Consider the following 21,037-nt stretch of genomic DNA (forward strand, 5'->3'; position numbering starts at 1 on the left):
GGATGTGGACTCATCCTCTCTATCCTTCTTGCTTGTCTCCTAGAAACTTGAGCTTGTATCTTCATTTTCATAAGCATTACATACCGACTCATTATCTGCACCTTCATCCTCTCCCTGCTCCACAAAAGCTTAACCTTCATCTAGGCTTTGCTCACATTCTTCATCTCCTTCTAAGCTCTTGGTATGTATAACCTGATTAGACTCTGCTAGCTCTTACTCAGTGGCGACATCACCTACTCGGAGCCGATTTTACGATCTTCACAGATCACCAGAGTTTACGCTACTTCTTGTCACAGAAGCAGCTATCGGAAAAGCAGATGCGGTGGGCGAACATCTTGTCACAGTTTCACTTCCAGATTGTCCATGTGCAAGGACAGAAGAATTTGGTGGCAGATGCTTTGTCCCAGAAGCCGTTGGTTCTGGCTATTTCTGCGATACATCATAGGAGCTTCGAGGATATGGTCGATCAATATGCCACAGATTCAGATTTTGCAGATATTTTCACTCGGATACAGAATGGGGAGGTAGTAGTGGGATATTCCATTCGGGATGGCTACTTGATGAAGAAAACGATGTTGTGCGTTACACAGCCGTTGAGCGAAAAGGTTTTAACCGAATGCCACTGTCCACCATTTACGGGTCATCGTGTCATTGCTACCACCTTGAAAGGTGTGGAGAGATACTTCTTTTGGCCGAGATTCAAGAAGGACGTGGACAACTTTGTACGCAGTTGCTTGGTATGCCAAAAGGTCATGTCACGTGACACATCCAACCCTATGTGTCCATGGACAAGCTACAGCATGACCAAGGTTCAGTTCAATTCAATCAGTCTAGAATAGGAAGTGATCTGGCACTTTTGTGAGTTTGTTCGCAGACCGTGCATGACCAGTCACTCAGATTAGATGCATATCCTCCGGTTGCACACAGCATGATCATAAGCATTTCCATCAGAATCCTTCAGGGGAATTTCCCAGTGCATTAAACCTATTTTCCCTATTTTTGATATTTTTCACTTATTATTTTTAAGTGACTTTTGTTGGAAAGTAGGTAGGGCAATTTTGCTAAGATAATATATAGGCAAACCAAAGTTAGCACTTTCTGGCAGAAGAGGCAACAGGAGCCAAGCTCAGCAGGCAACTTCTCAACAAGACCTTGGTGGATTCCCTCCAAGCCAGAAGAACCCTTGCCTATAACGTTTTTCTCATCAGCAGATCCTCGCCAGAAGCAAGATCAGACATAGCGTTTTTGCATCAACACCATCACCAACAAGTCCAACCCTTTGGCGTTTTTGCATCAGATTCTCCCGCAAGATCCTCTCAAGCCTAGCGTTTTTGCAGAGCACCATCAGATAGCGTTTTTGCCTCATGAAACCATCACTATAGAACCTTACAGCTAGCGTTTTGGGGAACCCATCTGCCTAGCGTTTTCAGCCATTATGACCTCAGCCTGCAGAGATTTCAGCATTAGAAGGCCATCAAGATCAGCCATAAAGAAGTAGCAGATTCAGCCCGGCAAGAACCTCAAATTTCAGCCTTAAGAACCTCTGTTTTCAGCCCTAAACCTGCAGATTTTCAGCGTCAAAGACCCACAGAAAACAGCCCCAAAATCAGCGTTTTTGGACTAGTCGCAGATTTCAGCCCATAGCGTTTTTGGACAGCAGATAAAGGATTGCAAATTTCAGCCCTAGTGTCGGCCTCGTCATCCCCGTCGTAGTCGTCCACATAGCCTAGACTTGCATCAATCTCATGCATACCATTTGTACCAGATTGTGCAATCATAAGTAGACCACTCTCGCCGACGAGAGTGGGGCCTTCGGAGGAGGGTTTTACAACGTCTCTGGTGTCGTATCTCTCTTCTCTCTCTATCTCTCAGTCTCATGCACTTTAAAGCACAGTGTCCATTCACTTTGTTTGTGATCATAGCATTCTCTCATTAAGAACGGAAGGCTCTCCCTTCCATAAGAACAAAAGGAACCTTGAGCACAGTTCGGAGCACTCATCTTGAGCAAAGCGCAAACATTCATTCCGCTGCACCTAACAATGGTATCAGAGCTTTGGCAGTGTTCTGTATCACTCAAGAAAAGAATCACAAGAATCACAAGAATTTTTTTGCTTGTTGCGGTCGCACGAACCCAAGTTCGCTTGGGCGTGTTGATTCCTAATCGTGTTTTTGAAGAGTGACAGGAATCCCAAGAAAGAAGGGCTTGTCCAGCCTCCCCTTGTGTCTCTTTTCACTCATTGAGAGCGGACTGTGCACTTAGCAGCCGGCCAATCGACGTGAGGTGGGAAAAAGCAACCTTGGTGTGAGCGCAAGGCCGCCAAGGGGTGCGCCGCGGAAAAGAGCAGAACTCGGGTGAAGAGAAGATCCTTCTCCAACGCGGTTTGCAAGCGGAAGAAAACCTCAAGAACCAATACCCCCAAGAACCCAAGAACCCAAGTTCCTCGTGGACTTAAGAACCAAGACCCCCAAGAACCCAAGTTTCTTGTGGACTTAAGCACCCAAGACCACAAGAACCCACAAGAACCAACGACTTCAGGATGGTCATCACTCGAAGCGGGATGGATACGTCGCTTAGCAATGATGAGCATGAAAGAGGCGAAGAAGAATTTTCCCCACCAGGAGGTTTTTCCGACCCTCCCTCTTCCCCATCTACGTCAAGGATTGCCCCGACTCCTATGGAGGCTTTGGAGCTGATGTTTATGGAAAGGAATTTAGAACGCGAAGCAAGAAATGCAAAAAGAATGGCAGAAATGAAACGCAGACACGCAGAACACAAAGCAGAAAGAAAGGCAAGACAAGAACAGCGCGACCGACACATGCAAGAGTTCTTGCGACTCTTTTCTCAAGTGCCGGCCTAGGATGCAAGAGATTCGGGAAAAGGAGACTCTCTCAGTCTCTTCTTCTCCACAGCATGATACACAGGATTTGCATGAAGCATGATGCATTGAATGATAATGATGATTTGATTGACAATGATAAGCATGATGATTTGGATGTTAATGATGAGCATGATGATTTGGATGATCAAGATGTGATTTCTCACAAGCATGATGAGTTGCATGAAGATGATGTGATTGTTCACAAGGATGATGTGTTAGTGGATGCTTTTTCTAGCGAAGCTAACATCGTAGCAGATTCGATCAATCACGAAGAATCGATCTTGGCTCTCGAGTCGAGGTCCACAGAACCCCCACAAGAAGATTCGATCAAACAGGAAGAACCGATCTTGGCTCTCAAGCCTAGGTCCAGAGATCCCACACAGGAAGTATTATGTGTTCGCATGATTGATACGCACGCATTGTTCGAGTGTTTCATTCGTGATCGTTTCTTGTATTTTAGTCAACGTCTTTATGTGATCCCTTTTACTAGGCATGACATATTGTACGTTGAGCACGTTTCACTCATGAATGAGCACGAATGTATGCGGATTTTTCATGAAAAGCTGAAAAGTATGCATTCAAGGAAGTCACATTCCATGTCTCTTCCTTGGCATGACACATTCGTAGCAAGAGCACATGAAAGTATGAGCACCAAGCATGGGCATTTCCGTTGTGAATTGCCACAATTGATTTCTTTAGATCAGAAGAGAAAGATTCGATCTCATTGTTTGCGTGTGTGTGGTGAACGGTTTGGCATTCCATCTATTTGTTCATCTACATTGCATGCATAGTCTTTGAGGAAGACAATATTTTTTCCACTCACTTTACATGGAATAGGTATGTTCATGGTTATGTGTTGGAAATGGTTTCAGGAATTTTCAGCCATGGAAATTCTTGAAGAAGAAAGAAGCATGACTCTCGACGAAATTGAAGCATCGAAGGAGCCACAGGAGACTTTGTCGCTTTCGACGCTGCCCAAAGAAGCAAGAGTTGCAGACCTTTCTGAAGTTCAAGTATCGCACGACCCACACATCAGAGAGGGCCGACGAAGATTCCCTTCCAGGATTCCGGATGCTATTGGCGATCTCCCTCGACGCCATACAATTCAGTACCAGTACCTCACTTTGAAAAGGAGGGGATGTCACGTGACACATCCAACCCTATGTGTACGTGGACAAGCTACAACATGAACATGGTTCAGTTCAGTTCAGTCAGTCTAGAATAGGAAGTGACGTCACGTGACACATCCAACCCTATGTGTCCGTGGACAAGCTACAGCATGACCAAGATTCAATTCAGTTCAGTCAGTCTAGAATAGGAAGTGATCTGGCACTTTTGTGAGTCTGTTCGCAGACCGTGCATGACCAGTCACTTAGATTAGATGCATATCCTCTGGTTGCACACAGCATGATCATAAGCATTTCCATCAGAATCCTTCAGGGGAATTTCCCAGTGCATTAAACCTATTTTCCCTATTTTTGACAATTTTCACTTATTATTTTTAAGTAACTTTTGTTGGAAAGTAGGTAGGGCAATTTTGCTAAGATAATATATAAGCAAACCAAAATTAGCACTTTCTGGCAGAAGAGGCAACAGGAGCCAAGCTCAACAAGCAACTTCTCAACAAGACCTTGGTGAATTCCCTCTTTTTGGACTAGTCGCAGATTTCAGCCCATAGCGTTTTTGGACAACAGATAAAGGATTGCATATTTCAGCCCTAGTGTCGGCCTCGTCATCGCCGTCGTAGTCGTCCACATAGCCTAGACTTGCATCAGTCTCATGCATACCATTTGTACCAGATTGTGCAATCATAAGTAAACCACTCTCGCCGACGAGAGTGGGGCCTTCGGAGGAGGGTTTTACAACGTCTTTGGTGTCGTATCTCTCTTCTCTCTCTATCTCTCAGTCTCATGCACTTTAAAGCACAGTGTCCATTCACTTTGTTTGTGATCATAGCATTCTCTCATTAAGAACGGCAGGCTCTCCCTTCCATAAGAACAAAAGGAACCTTGAGCACAGTTCGGAGCACTCATCTTGAGCAAAGCGCAAACATTCATTCCTCTGCACCTAACAGGTCAAGTTTGACAGGCATAAAGCACAAGGACTGTTACAGCCTTTACCCATACCCACCCATCCCTAAAAAAGTATTGCAATGGATTTCATTTTTTATCTCCCGAGAACACGGAGTGGGCACGACTGTATCTGGACTGTTATTAACAGATTTAGCAAGCAAGCTCATTTCATTCCAGTAAAGAAAATAGTCAAGCCAGATCACTTAGCGAGATTGCTTGTGGCCCAGATCTTCAGATTACATGGTATGCCTGAGACAATTGTCTCCGACAGAGACCCCAGATTCATGAGTTTGTTTTGGAAGGCTATTTGGGAGAACTTCGCACGCGGTTGCAGTTCTCGTCATCTTTCCACCCGCAGACACATGGGCAATAGGAAATTGCAAATTCAGTCGTACTCGATTTATTGAAGTCTTACATCTCGGATCAGAAGACTCAATGGGAAAAGTATTTGCCTTTGGTGGAATTTGCCTACAATAACACGATTCACTCTTTAACGGGGAAGGCGCCATTTGAGATTATTGAAGGTGCTACGAAGGTTCCACCCTTCCTAAGCACGAAAGATAAGATTTTTAAAGCCGATGCGTACACACGTTGTCACGTGACACATCCAACCCTATGTGTCCGTGGACAAGCTACAACATGATCAGGGTTCAGTCAGTCCAGTCAGTCTAGATTAGAAGTGATCTGGCACTTTTGTGAGTCTATTCGTAGACCGTGCATGCCCAGTCACTAAGTGTAGATGCATATTCTCTGGTTGCACACAACATGATCATCAATATTCCCTTCAGAATCCATCAGAATCAGTTAAGGGAATCTTCCAGTGCATTTAGCCTATTTTCCCTATTTTTTTTATTTTTCACTTATTATTTTTAAGTGACTTTCCAACAAAAGTAGGTAGGGCAATTTTGCTAAGTTAATATATAAGCAAACCCACGTTAGCACTAAATGGCAGAAGAGGCAATAGGAGCTTCCCGCTCAACAGGCACCTTCTCAACAAGAACCCCTCAAGCACCTTCCCGCTAGATCTCTTCCACCCTAGCGTTTTCTCCAACAATACCTCCCTTAGCCTTGGCGTTTTCAACATTGCTTGGCCGCCAACAATCCCCCAAGCCCTGGCGTTTGCAGTTGACCATCGCCAGCACTTGCAGTTGCCTAGCGTTTCTGCTAGAACAACCCAGATCTTCCAATGTTTTGGATTTTCAGCATTCGGTGAACAAGACAAGCCAGCGTTTTGCAAACGCTACAAGGCAGCCCCAGCGTTTTTGGTTTTCAGTCTCAATCACATCAGATGGTCAGCGTTTTCAGCCCTATTGGACAGCAGCAGATTCAGCCCTAGTTGGTTGCAGAAGACCCCCATTTTCAGCCCTTGAAAACGCAGCCAAAACAGTCATTTTCAGCCACCGAAACAGCCCCGAAATTCAGCAGATAGAAGACCGCAGATTTCAGCCCTAAAGTCGTCGTCGTCGTCATCGGCATAGTCCCAAGTTGCATCAGTCATTGCATCCGCATTGTACCACTTTGTGCAATCAAAAGTAGACCACTCTCGCCGACGAGAGTGGGACCTTCGGAGGAGGGTTTTACAATGTCTCTGGTGTCATATCTCTCTTCTCTCTCTATCTCTCAGTCTCATACACTTGCATGCACAGTGTCCATTCACTTTGTTGTGATCATAGCACTTTCCATTCAGAACAAAAGGCTCTCCCTTCCATAAGAACTAAAAGGAACCTTGAGCACAGTTCGAGCACTCATCTTGAGCAAAGCGCAAACAATCATTCCGCTGCACCTTACATTGGTATCAAAGCTTTGGCAGTGTTCTGTATCACTCAAGGAAAGAACCACAAGAACGACAAGAATTTTTTTGCTTGTTGAGGTCGCACGAACCCAAGTTCGCTTGGGCATGTCGATTCCTAATCGTGTTTTGTTGAAGAGTGACAGGAATCCCAAGAAAGAAGGGCTTGTCCAGCCTCCCCTTGTGTCTCTTTTCACTCATTGAGAGCGGACCGTGCACTTAGCGGCCGGTCAATCGACGTGAGGTGGGAAAAAGCAACCTTGGTGTGAGCGCAAGGCCGCCAAGGGGTGCGCTCGCAGAAAAGAGTAGAACTCGAGTGAAGAGAAGATCCTTCTCAAACGCGATTTGCAAGCGAAAGAAAAACCTCAAGATCCCAAGAACCCAAGACCCTCAAGAACCCAAGTTCCTCGTGAACTTAAGAACCAAAGATCATAGTGCATGGTCGTCACCCGAAGCAGAATGGATACTTCGCATTCAGGTGATGAGCATGAGAGAGGCAACGAAGATTTTTCCCTACCAGGAGATTTTTCCGACCCTCCTCCTTCGCCATCTACGCCACAAAGTGTACCAAACCCTATGGAGGAAATGGTGAAGCAGATGATGGCCATAATGGACAAACAAGAAGCAAATCGCCTTGCTTTAGAACGCGAGCGCGATGCACGCAAAGAAAGAAAACAACAAGGAAAGACGGAAGAGGCAGCTCAAAGAGCGGCCTTGGAGATTGAGGTGAGGCTCAACGAGAGCTACGCACTCAAGAATTGATTCGACAAGTACTAGCCTCGAAGACCGAACCACCCAAAGATCGTGGGAGTTCCTCAAGTGGCGCAAGCCACGATGCGGATTCCCACCATCCAGTCACCACAGAGAAGTTGACTTCCAGTAAGTATGATGGTAAGATGGATGCTTCGGTTATTCGTTCTTGGTTGCATCAATTTAATGCTTATTTTGCAACAACTAAGAAGACAAGGAATAGCAAAGTTTTGACGGCAGCTACGTACCTTGTCGGTGATGCCATCAATTGGTACCACGCATGGCAAGAGGCACAGCTAGCCGCGCACCTAGAGGAAGCCGACGAATTCACGCCCCTTTCCTTCAATTGGGCTAATTTCCAAGACAATCTCAAGGCGCGGTTTATGCCACCTCAGTACCTCGCACGATTGAAGGACGATTGGCGCGCTCTCAAGCAGCATGGTATGCCGGTTATGCCTTTTTCTAATCGTGTTTTGCAGCTAGGCACTCAATTACGAAAATCGGATGATGAGCGCAAAGAGGCTTTTCTCTTTGGATTGGACGAGTATATCAAGTACGATGTCGAGGTTCTCGATCCAATCGATCTCAACAAGGCGGTAGCAATTGCTCTCACACAGGAGATGAAGCACAACAAGGGAAAGCCTAAGGAGAACAAGACTTCCACAAGTACCTCGCAGACTTCTCAGAACCCTCAGAACGGTAAGAACGGTAAGAATGGTAACTCTTCTAACCAATCTTCCAACATTCTCTCAGAAAAGAATTCTTCCAATGAATCTAAGGGTAAGGCTAACACAATTGCTAAACCTAAGCTTACTCCACATAAAAAGGTAGCACAAGGAATTGTAGGAGGATACATCACGTCAGAAGAGCAAAGCACTTATTCTAAGGAAGGTCGTTGTTTTCATTGTCACATTAAGGGTCACATAAAAAGAACATGTCCTAAGCTTGAATTGAATGAATCTAAAGAATCCACAGACCCCACTTACTCTGTCAATGCAATGAATGATAACACGAGTGTGCCCCACGTTTCTCTCATTAAATGTTGTGGTCGTACGTCGGGGCAGCGTTTTGTCATATTGTTTGACCCAGGTAATATGCATGATGTGATGAGTCCCTCTCTTGTTGAGAGAGCCCGCCTCGAAGTTAGTCCGAGATCTCCTATCGAGGTCTCTGGCTTTCGTCCCGTTATGGACACTCTCATCACGGAGGAGTGCCTTGATGTGTTGTTTGCAATTCAATAAGCTGCCTTCACTAGAAGATTTGTTATTTCTCCTCTCTCAGGATGTGATATGCTTTTGGGCATTCGATGGTTTCGTGATAATGACGCTCTCATGAATTTTTCGGCTAACACTGTAACTCTCAATGCCGACAATGATTCTCCTATTGTCATTCATGGAGAGGACATTGCTCATTCTCCATCTCTCATTGCTAATATGCAAGACAAGATTGAAAGGATTCATGAGAAGGAGACTCTCTCAGTCTCTTCTTTTCCAAAGTATGACACACAGGATTTGCATGATAGTGAAAAGCACGATGATTTGATTGACAATGATCAACATGATGATTTGGATGATAATGATAAGCATGATGATTTGCATGATCAAGATGTGATTTCTCACAAGCATAATGAGTTGCATGAAGATGATGTGATTGTTCACATGGATGATGTGTTAGTTGATGCCTTTTCTAGCGAAGCTAACCTCGTTGTAGATTCAATCAATCACAAAGAACCGATCTTGGCTTTCGAGTCAAGGTCCAAAGAACCTCCATAGGACGATTCGATCATTCAAGAAGAACCGATATTGGCTCTTGAGCCTAGGTCCAAAGAACCCTCACAGGAAGTATTATGTGTTCACATGATTGATACGCACGCATTGTTCGAATGTTTCATTCGTGATCGTTTCCTGTATTTTAGTCAGCATCTTTATGTGATCCCTTTTCTTAGGCATGACGTATTGTATGTTGAACACGTTTATCTCATGGATGAGCACGAATGTATGCGGATTTTTGATGAAAAGCTGAAAAGTATGTTTGTAAGGAAGTCACATTTCATGTCTCTTCCTTGGCATGACACAGTGTCCGAACGAGCACATGAAAGTATGAGCACCAAGCATGGGCATTTCCATTGTGATTTGCCACAGTTGATTGATTTTGATCAAACAAAAAAGATTCGATCTCATTGTTCGCATGTGTTTGATGAACGGAATGTCACTCCGTCTCTATGTTCATCTACATTGCATACACAGTCTTTAGAGAAGACAAGATTTTTTTCCTTCACTTTACATGGAATGGGTATGTTCATGGTTTTGTGTTGGAAATGGTTTCAAGAATTTTCAGCCACGGAGATTCTTCAAGACGAAAGAAGCAGGTCTCTAGACGAAGTGACACATCCAACCCTATGTGTCCGTGGACAAGCTACAGCATGATCAGGGTTCACTCAGTCTAGTCAGTCTAGATTAGAAATGATCTGGCACTTTTGTGAGTCTATTCCTAGACCATGCATGCCCAATCAGTTAGGGGAATTTTCCAGTGCATTTAGCCTATTTTCCCTATTTTTTTTATTTTTCACTTATTATTTTTAAGTGACTTTCCAACAAAAGTAGGTAGGGCAATTTTGCTAAGTTAATAAATAAGCAAACCCAAGTTAGCACTAAATGGCAAAAGAGGCAACAGGAGCTTCCCGCTCAACAAGCACCTTCTCGGCAAGAACCCCTCAAGCATCTCTTCCACCCTAGCGTTTTCTCCAACAGTACCTCCCTTAGCCTTGGCGTTTTCAACATTGCTTGGCCGCCAACAATCCCCCAAGCCCTGGCGTTTGCAATTGACCATCGCCAGCACTTGCAGTTGCCTAGCGTTTCTGCTAGAACCACCCAGATCTGCCAACGTTTTGGATTTTCAGCATTCGGTGAACAAGACAAGCCAGCGTTTTGCAAACGCTACAAGGCAGCCCCAGCGTTTTTGGTTTTCAGCCTCAATCGCATCAGATGGTCAGCATTTTCAGCCCTATTGGACAGCAACAGATTCAGCCCTAGTTGGTTGCAGAAGACCCCCATTTTCAGCCCTCGAAAACGCAGCCAAAACAGTCATTGTCAGCCACCGAAACAGCCCCAAAATTCAGCAGATAGAAGACCGCAGATTTCAGCCCTAAAGTCGTCGTCATCACCGTCGTCGTCGGCGGCATAGTCCCAAGTTGCATCAATCCATTGCATCCGCATTGTACCACTTTGTGCAATCAAAAGTAGACCACTCGACGAGAGTGGGGCCTTCGGAGGAGGGTTTTACGTCCGGTGTCGTATCTCTCTTCTCTCTCTATCTCTCAGTCTCATACACTTGCACGCACAGTGCCCATTCACTTTGTTGTGATCATAGCACTTTCCATTAAGAACGGAAGGCTCTCCCTTCCATAAGAACTAAAAGGAACCTTGAGCACAGTTCGGAGCACTCATCTTGAGCAAAGCGCAAACAATCATTCCGCTGCACCTTACACACGACACTTGGACACGGCCTTTGCCAAGTTCCGGGAGGCTTTGCAGAAATCTCAAGAGAGACACAAAAAGGCAGCAAATCACATCGTCGCGATTTGAAATTAAAGGAGAACAATTGGGTGTTGTTACGTTTTGAGAAGGCACGCCTGAGAAAGAAAACGGGAAAGGAGCGACTTTTTCCAAAGCTGAGCATGAGATACTATGGACCTCTCCAGATTTCCAAAAAGATACGTGATGTCTCCTTTCGACTGAAGCTGCCCGATACTTGGAGGATTCACAATGCTTTTTATGTGAGTCTCCTGAAGCCTTTTAAAGGCGATGTGCCCGATGACGGGGAGCCAGATGAGCAACCCGAAGTGGAGGAAAACGAGGAGATACTCGTTCCAGAAAAGATTTTGGCACATAAAGATAGAAAGGTAAAAGGTAAAATGATAAGGCGCTTCTTAGTTAAATTCAACAACTATCCCGCATTGAATGCGAAGTGGATGGAGCAAGAGGACCTGGCAAATACTCCTCAGATTGTGAACCTTTACCTTGAAGCATTCGGTTTAGCATAGTCTATTCCAAATTGAACCCTAAACTCAACTGGGCAGAATTTGGTGCAACAGGTATGCACAAGAGGGGAGTCGCTCCACTCCTTTGTCAATAGATTGCCCCGATTTTTGATACTTAAGTCACTGATGTCTCTTTTGAGTTTCAGAAATATTGTGAGCCGACAGTACTCTGCTGTATGACTTTATGAACTGGAATTCTTGATAATATGATATAGATTTGTTCTTGACTTGTCTAAGTGCAGGAATTGATAGACGAAATGACTGCAGCATTTGGTGAAAGATCTCGATAGACATGGTTGCAATAAGGATTAGTTAATCGGGTATTCTATGAGAACCCGAGCGGATCTAGATGCGATTGCTAAACTCGTTGCCGATTAATCATGGTCTGAGATCCGAATGAATTTTTGAATGTGATTTGTCATGTCATGTCCTATGATGTCAAGTGATGTCCTGTGATCATAGTTTATACGCGGTGTACAATACACGTACTAGACGTATTTTTGAGAATCAAATAAAATACGTCCACTTTTTTTAGATATGATACTTTAATAAGGACAAATGAAGCGGTTCATGGACCTCCTCAATGACTCTTCAATATTTAACCATAGCATACATAAACAAGCACCATGAAGCTCTAAAACACAATTGATCAACTAGGAAAAGACATACGTTTTGAGCAAAAAAACGTTAGAATAGAAAACGTTATGAGACGTATTGTGCGTTTCAATACGGGACGTTGTGTATTCTAAATAAAATACGCGTATTTTAGTTACTATGCTTGTGATGTCCTATGATGTGACTGTCGATTGGTACATGTGCTAGATGTGTTTTCCTAGTGCGTTGATACTAACAATCAATGTCTACTAAGACAATTTATGGCCTCTGACAGTTTTGCAGGCGTAATCGAGGGCGATTACAATGCTTTCAAGAGGGGGGTATGTCACAAACCAGTGATGTGGCAGCCCGGATACACACTCTTACATTTCGGCTGGCTGCAGAATTCCGAGAATTGCGTTGCAGTGTTGACGTGGCATGTTGTACGGAATTTCACGTTTTGCGACGCAAATTGCGGCAACTGTACGGACAGCTTTTCTCTATGCAAAAGCTGGGTAAAATCTACGCAAGAGAATTCTACGCAATGTTTTTTTTTTAGAAGCTTTTGAGAGCTTACTGTATTTTAAGAGTTTTTAAAACTGAAAGCTCTTGGGGCTCTGCTTTTGGCATCCCTTGTAACAAATAAATAAGTGGCTTGGGCTCCCACTTCTCAGAGCATCTGGACGCAGAGTCTGAGAGAAAGACCCCTCCCACTTCCTTGTACTTTGAGCACAGATTAATACAAAAAGAAATACCGAAAGGGGGGCCAGTTTTTGGGGCCAATATTTCTAAGCACGGAACTCCGTCGGGCCATGTCGAATCAATTGTGAGTTGTGAATTGTTTTGAAGTGAATCTCTGCTGAATCTTGACTTTGAGTGTCCAAGTTTGTTACACTAGGTCTTTGTGCGAGTACAAGTTCCACTTTTCTGCACTTGTCTGTCCTTTCCGCTTCCCTCCTGACCTGAGAGGAGAATCAACGTCCTCACAACATCTCGAGTAAATCTCATCAATCACGTAATTCTTCAGGTGTTTCGCAAATCTCAGGTCTCTGGAGTACTTGATCACTCTTTTCACACGCATGTCAATCGCTTGTACTCTCCTCCGGCAAACTTCTCTACCAAAAATTTATCCCAAATCTTCATTCTTTTCTTCAATTCCCGCGCCGGATTTAACCTTTTCTTTGCCTCCCCCCCCCCCCCCCCCCCCCCAAAGAGGTGTTATCTTTGTCAAATTCTCCGCGAGAACCCATGTGTAATCTTGGGTTCTTTATGGATTATGCCTTGTAAGACAGAGCGATAAAGACGGAAACGCACCCGACGCGCGATGCAGTAAGGGTGGAGTGGCTAATAAGTCCGGGGTCAGGGGACGAAGATTCTTTCGCAAAAACCTGCGTGTTGTAGAAACGATCAGATCCTCGATGGAGGAAGAATCTTTCTGAGATCTGATACCTATAACACGCTTAGACAGTCCAAGCGAGAAATCAATAGCAACACACGAATAGAAACTTCAAAATCACTGAACTTTAATAGAGAGAGAGTAGAGGCTCGACACGACCCAACGTAGTTCAGTGCCCAGAGGTATTGGCCCCAAAGTCAGGCGCCCCTTTCGGTATTTCTTTATCATTAATCGTTGCAAAGTACAACCCCCGAGGGACCTCTGCTCTTAGACTCTGCATCCAAATGCTCTGCAAAGTGAGGCCCCAAGGGCTCTTATAAACAGTACAAGGGATGCCCAAAAGCAGAGTCCCAAAAGCATTACAATGAAAAACTTCAGGTCCAAAAGCATCTCATGCCCAAAAGCTAGCGCTTTGGCAGCCAACGTAGTTCACGAAAATCCGTACGCTACCATGTCAACAATCGACGCAATTCGCGGGTTGTCTGTACAACACTTGCCACATCAGCATGTTCGCGATCTTCCTTTTCTTTATTATCTCTGTCTCCGAGGGCCCCATCGGATGGGTACCCTATAAGTTCGAACGACTTATAATCTTGTAAGTCTGTCAGTTTCCAGGTGGACATGCCACGTAATCATTTTGTGATAGAACCCCTTTTTGAGTGAGTATATGAAAAGGAGAAGCTATCTTTGCAAATTTTCAAATGAACCGCCGATAATATGAACACAAGCACAGAAAGCTTCGAACTTCACCAACATTCTTTAATTTAGGCCAATCACGAGTAGTCTCAATTTTGGCCGAGTCCATCTTTACCCCTTCTGCTAAGACGATGTGTCCCAAGAAGTGTATCTCAGACAAGAAAACTTGCTCTCGGCTCACACAGTAAGGTGGCCGGTTCGGTGGTGTGCTTCCAGGTATCAAATCAATGGTATGATCCTCCGGACGAGCTGGTGGCAACTCGCCTGGCAGGTCCTCAAAAAAGCAATCGGCATGAGTGTGGAGAAAATCTTTGCATTCTTTATCAAGTTCAAACATATTTGTCCTATGTTCATCATTCAACTCTTTCAAAAAGATCAAGTAAACAAACAGACTAGATTTAATTAATTTCGAAACGGCCGAAGCAGATACAATAGGGAAAGACTCGCCCTTAAGTTTCACATCAAGTACAATAGTTAGGCCCTTTTCAATAGTCAATGTCACTTTCTTTGCCCGATAATCGACCACGACGTTGTTCTTATGGTACCAAGGAACTCCCAGGAGAACATCAGAACCTTCCAAGGGCATTATATAGAAGTCCTCGTGCCCCAAATACCCTTGACAATGCAACCAAAGTTTGCCAATGACAGGTGTAATGGCCCCAAGCTCAACAAAGTTTTGTACTTTCATCAATCATGCTCGGGTCAGTACCCATGCAATCTGGAACCAGTCCTGCTTTCATCTGCCTTTTCGTCCACATTCCTCAGCTACTTTCGAATTCTCTAGCCTTTCTTCATCTTGTTCTTTCTATGCCTTTTAGGGCACTTCACGGAGATGTGCCCATGTTCCCTGCATCCAAAACACTTCCCCTCTTTGATGTAGTTGGCCCTCTCCCGAAGAGTGAGCCGGGGTCGTAAATCCTTATCTTTCTTTTCTTGGGGGCTCTTCTTCTTTCTACTTTTATTATTAGAAGTAGAAAGATCTCATCTGTGGGGTAAGTTAGACTGCCTGAATGTATGGCAAAACCCCATTTCGCATGACCCATCAATTCTTGAATAGAATCTGACTTTTGTTCTAAGCAGTGATCTCGGATCTCTGTAGGAAGTCCGCAACAAAACCGCTCAATCTGTTCTTTAAACGAGATCTTAAATGAAGAAGTGGGTAGAAAAAAGCTCCAAAACCTCTCGCAATATGCGTCCAAAGAATCTCTCTTGGTCATCCGTTCTTGAATAGAATCTGACTTTTGTTCTAAGCAATGATCTCAGATCTCTGTAGGAAGTCCGCAACAAAACTGCTCAATCTGTTCTTTAAACGAGATCTTAAATGAAGAAGTGGGTAGAAAAGAGCTCCAAAATCTCTCGCAATATGCATCCAAAGAATCTCTCTTGGTCATCCGAAGATGATTCCAAGCAGTTCGTATATCTCGTTCGTACTCCCGAGTCAATCAAGAAGAAATAAAAAGCCTTTTAGATTTCAGCCATTTAACTGGCGCTTTCTTGTTCAATAGAAGAGTGGACCACCATGTTCGAGCATTTCCCTTGAGGAAAGAGGTAGCCCTCCGAATCTTGGAGTGCTCTGAGTAATGCCCTCTAGAGAAAGCTATATCAAACTGCTATATGAAGGCCAAAGCCCTCGAAGCATCTCGGAATCCAAAAAAAGTGTCAAACTTAATTGACTGTCTACCTTCTTTAAATTCTCGAAAAAAAATTATTTTATCTTCGAGGAAGTCATATTGATTGGCTTTATAGAAATGCTTCTTCTTTGCCTAAAATCTGTGATTGTCAGAGTCCGAACTATCTGAAGACGAGTCCTCTGTAAAACTGTCAGAAACTCGGTGAAACTTAGGCTTCTTTGCCTTTTTCTTGCCCTTTTCGAAGCTTTGCTTTTTGCTTTGCTTTTTGCTTCACTTTTTCCCTTTCCTGTCTTCTTCGCTCGAGTCAGAAGAGCTAAAAGAACTGGATACTCCTTCAAATCGGGACACGCTTCTTCTACTTTCTTGCCGAGACAAAAGTAGATTGACGACCCACATAACCCGGGAAGTCAGTTCCTTTCTTCTGCTTTTTGTCGTGCTTTTTGGCTTTGTTGTTCGCGTCAAAAAGCTGAGTAATCCGTGTATCAACCACGTCTTCCAATTCTTGCTATGTAAACATCCTCGAAGTAGGAGGTTTCTTCAATGCCAGTTTGAGGGGTGGCTCTGTGGCTTTCTGCCACTGGGTGTGCACCTCGTCGAAGGATGTCTGAGTCAAAAACTTTAGCAAATTTTGAATCCTTCGCAAGGTTGATCATCATCTTTGTCGTGTTGTCAACCAATTTTCGACATTCCATCTCTTCAATCTCCGCATGAGTAGGCCAAGGTTGGTCGTACTCTTCGTGAGAATCTTCTTTGTGATCTCTTCCCGCATCCCCAGATGCAGAGGAAGTTGACTTTTCGTTGTAGGAATCCATAAGTGTCGCAAGAAAAGAATCGGATTCTCGATAGAAGAGAAATCGGCCGCGCTCTGATACCACTGTAACCAACTTGGACACTCCAAGTCAAGATTCTACCGCGACACAATAGAGATTCACTTCAAAACAGTTCACAATTGATTCGACACGGCCCGGCGGAGTTCCGTGCCTAGAGATATTGGCCCCAAAGACTGGCGCCCCTTTCGGTATTTCTTTTTGTAATTATCTATGTTCAAAGTACAAGAGAGTGGGAGGGTTCTCACTCTCAAACTCTGCGTCCAGATGCTCTGAGTTGTAAGGGCCCTGCCCATTACTTTATAGGTTTACAAGGGATGCCCAAAAAGCAAAGCCCCAAAAGCTTCTCACTCAAAAGCTTTTAAAATAAAGCAATTGACTCAAAAACTGCCAAAATCAGCCTGCGTAGCTTTTCAGCAGCGCAAAAATAGGTTTCCGTACACTTTGCCACATCAACAGATTAGCCGCTTTTTGCGCCACAAATCACGAAAGTTCGTACGGTATGCCACGTCAACATATTAGCGGTTTTTTTGGGAATCCTCTTTGCTGGCCTGCTGTGAATGTCTGGGCATGCCATGTCACCAGTTTGTGACAAAGGGTGGAGGAATAGGCGAAGAATATGATTCCTTGGAGGATCCAAAGGAAAAACTTGCTCGCCTTCTGGATTGTGAAAAGTCTCCATATCGCTATGATTCTTGACCATGCAAGGATTTCCGTCCTTATCCTCGTCAAGGCACCCTGCATGCAACACCCAATATACACTTAATTGACATTATCCGACGCTCAAGGCGCACGGTTCTATGCGCAACAACAAGCCTATTATTCCAAGAGTGGGAGGGGTGTCCCGCTACACTGCAAAACACAACTTCAAACACAAGAGAAAAACTTTTTGGGAATTAGCACATTAGTGCATAATCTTCAGAGCTCCGATACCAATGTCAAGTGCAACGGAATTGAAAAGGTTGACAAGATCTAGACTTTACACTTCCACAAGTCTTTACTTCTTTCCTTGTTTGAATGTGAGCTACTTAGCACGAATGATGGTTCCTTTTAGAGAGAGAATGAGGTCGAGATGCGGAGGGAGAGAGAAAAGACACAACACTCGATGGGGCACCCCACGCTGTTGTCAATGTGGTATTTGCTTTTGATTGTGTAAAGGGAATGTACACACGTGCGATACCTCAAATGCAAACTATATTGCCTTGAATGGGAAATGTCGCCGCGGTAACTCTTCGCAATGAAGCACCTCTGGGGCTGATTTGATGCAACTTTGGATTTGTCTCGATGTGGGGCTGCAGATGGCTCTCAAGGGGTAGATTTGGGGCTGAATTGCGCTCCAAATGTGAGAGGAATGAAGGGCTGATGGCTGGATGCAAAAACACAACAGATCTGACATGCTTAGCAGGGCTAAAAACGTGGCTAATGATGGAGTAGCAAATGGACAGTGATGAGAGCACTCAATGTGTCGTGGGAAATCGGAATGGCCGAGAAGAGGCTCGATGAGCTGCCAACTGTTCGGGCTACAGCAGGAAATTGTGGTAGTAGATACGCAACTTTTCCAGCAAAAAATTGGCCAACAACACCAAACGTTGGCTGCTAGGCTGATTCCTGCAATGTAGAGCAAGAACACTAGGAGCAATGCAGGAGGCGGAAACGCTGGCTGATCTGCAACTTGCACTAGGAACTTATGAGAAACGCTAGGGTGGGTCCTCCTCTTATACGGACTTTTGGATGGCAAGTCGGGAAAATGTGCCAAGGGTCAGGAGAATGGGCAAATAGAGTTTCAAGCAATAAAATGGCCATAACTCATTGATCTGTGGACCATTGACGCAAGAACCGGAGTGACACGCTCCTTTAGCCTAGACCTACGTGCATGTCATGTCAAATGCCCACCAAAGTGTAATAACATCTATCAAAATGTGCGTACAAACCATTGATACAAGAGGGTTCCAAAACTAGAAAACCTAATTTAATGGACTCGTCCGGACATGCAGGTCCTGCAAGCACGCAACTTTGTGCAAGCACGTTAACAAAGTTGCTGGTACTAATCCTCCTAGGATTCTAAACACTCCTATATAGAGATATGTACAGAATTGGCTCTAGAAGTCAATGAAGAATGTCCTTGTGACACACATAGCCAAGTGCACGTGACATTTTGGAGGCTCATTTTAGGGGCTTTACAATTCCATATTATCTATGAGTTGCTTCAAAATGGATTTTACAACACAGTTGAGATCATGTTTGGTATCTAGCCCTGGACTACATAGTTTCGCTAGGTGGTGAAAGCTTTTGGTAGATTTTGTGTAGGCTTTCACAAAGCCAATGGCTTCCACACCACATTTGATGATTGATTGAATCTTATTATGAATGTATCATGTGATTGTAAGGGTGTTTATCCCTATGATATGATTATTATTTAAGTATTACTTTGTGCTTGATATATAAAAGTGATGACTTTAATCATAAAGCAGCATAGTAGGACTACTTGAAAGTACCTGAATACCAAAAGTTAAAGAGCTTGCACCATAATGTGGTTCAATTTTAGCACCAACTCGCTTTGCAGTGGCCCATACATCAGCTACTTCCTCGTCAGTCAAGTCCAAAAAACGAGGAACCACTCGTTTTGAGCATACGAGCACATGTGTCACTGTCAAGGGAAAGAACCAGCAAAACATAACCCAAAATACCAACTTACTCTGTCCCTCTATAATGCACTCAGGTAGGCACAAATAAAAGCAAAGAATGCTTTTAACTAGCTTTTATGTTTGAGGAAAAAGTAGTCTATGAAATCAGGGACGAAGGATATGACCTGCAACCGAACACAAAGCTAATCAAAAATCTTACTCGAGTAGACATCAACATAGCTTAACTTAGTTTCTTTATAAAAGAGACTTGAAAATTACATTACCAGGAACAACAGGCCTCAAATTGACAAACGCAAAAGAATGTGCTGTCGTTAAAAAAACTTCGCCGACCCCAATTTTGTAGGGCCCGAACATCAAGTGATCTTCCTGAAATTAACAACAAGAATTGAACCTGAGCACTTCTATCAACACACAAAGATACTTTAAAATCGAGACTTAACATCTAAAGTCACGATTCCACGAGTGACAATGATTTGATCCCTGCCTGTTACTTATTTGCCGCTTTGAAATATGTGGCGACCGTGCATCGGCAACCACATTGTGCTTGTTGCACCCATACCTACCTAGGCACATTGACCAGAACTGAACCAACCAACCTATGAAACAAAGTTACAAATGCCCCCAATCATTGTAACAATTCATATGAGAGAAAAACATCGTAAGTTCACCCTCGAAACTACCCGATGAAGATTGTGAATTTGGTTAGCAAATATACAGTCAAAATGTATATCACGTGTTACTTTGAGATTGACAAACAAAAAAACCACAAATTTCCGTGCAAAAAAATGCATGCAAATCAAACGTACATCTGCACAAATGTTGAGGATCTTTGAAAGAAACCATGTCAGCAAACTACAAGATATATGATTAGCCACCAAAAACACCGCCAAACACTTGAGATTTTGCTTTAAGGAAAAGAAAACGATTGAATAAGGTGATTGCCAAAGTAAAATCCCTACCACAAGACCACTTTAATAAGAGCATATAAATGATATCAAAGTCTTTGTTTCTACTTTTTGAAAAAGCCACGCATACCAGAAAGCTTGGTAGCTAAGAAAAGCATGTGTAATGCAGGTCTCCACCTTTTCAATATGCAGGCCACATTACCTCTGGTCTTGCCAAGCATGGTTCAAACATCTACGAGCCCCAATAGTGCTAGCTTAAAAAGGCACAATCTCTCTCTCTCTCTCTCTCTCTCTCTCTCTCTCTCTCTCTCTCTCAACTTTGGCATTCTTTTGCAGGTGTAGTAATCTGACCTGCGGACCTGAAGACATAGCCGCAAAGAGGCGGAAAGAGGAACGGCAGGGCAAGGAAGAGCGGGAGGAGTTCTTCGGAAAGAAGAGCTTGGAGCGCGAGTGCTCAAATGCAAGACCCTTTCTGCAATACACCAGCCCCGAGTGACGCAACATCCCACTTAGCCTACTTCTTATTAGTGTTATCATAAGTTCTCTCACTTCTGGTTTTAGTGGTGCCCTGGCAATTTTTGGCCTGCCCCAAGGGCAAAGGTTATACAGAGATGCAAATCACAGGTCTGTCAGACATAGAAGATTTTTTCTTTTTTGACATGCAATTTTTCAAGTTCCTTTTCATATGCTTTGTGTAGTGCGATCAAATTATATAATTTGTTATCTATAACGTTAACTCAAGGATATAAACACAAAAAATGATACGCAATTTTGAGATCCTAGCAATCGAATGACACCAGGTTTTTTTAAAGCA

At 43.8% G+C, this 21,037-nt stretch overlaps 1 protein-coding gene across 1 annotated transcript in view; it reads right to left on the bottom strand.

The window, feature by feature from the left end:
- Positions 1-20,795, bottom strand: part of FHIT (FRAGILE HISTIDINE TRIAD) — a 44,737-nt gene extending 23,942 nt beyond the window's left edge. The window contains exons 1-3 of the mRNA XM_086492493.1: positions 20,575-20,795; positions 19,580-19,684; positions 19,169-19,315 (exon numbers count right to left, since the gene is read on the bottom strand). Coding sequence (XP_086348619.1) covers positions 19,169-19,315; positions 19,580-19,684; positions 20,575-20,760 — 438 coding nt within the window. The 5' untranslated portion in view covers positions 20,761-20,795. The remainder of the gene's footprint in view (positions 1-19,168; positions 19,316-19,579; positions 19,685-20,574) is intronic.
- Positions 20,796-21,037: the final 242 nt, after the last annotated feature.

The sequence above is a fragment of the Adiantum capillus-veneris genome, chromosome 20 (assembly GCF_014529385.1).
Source record: "Adiantum capillus-veneris isolate H3 chromosome 20, ASM1452938v2, whole genome shotgun sequence".
NCBI classification, from domain to species: Eukaryota; Viridiplantae; Streptophyta; class Polypodiopsida; order Polypodiales; family Pteridaceae; genus Adiantum; species Adiantum capillus-veneris.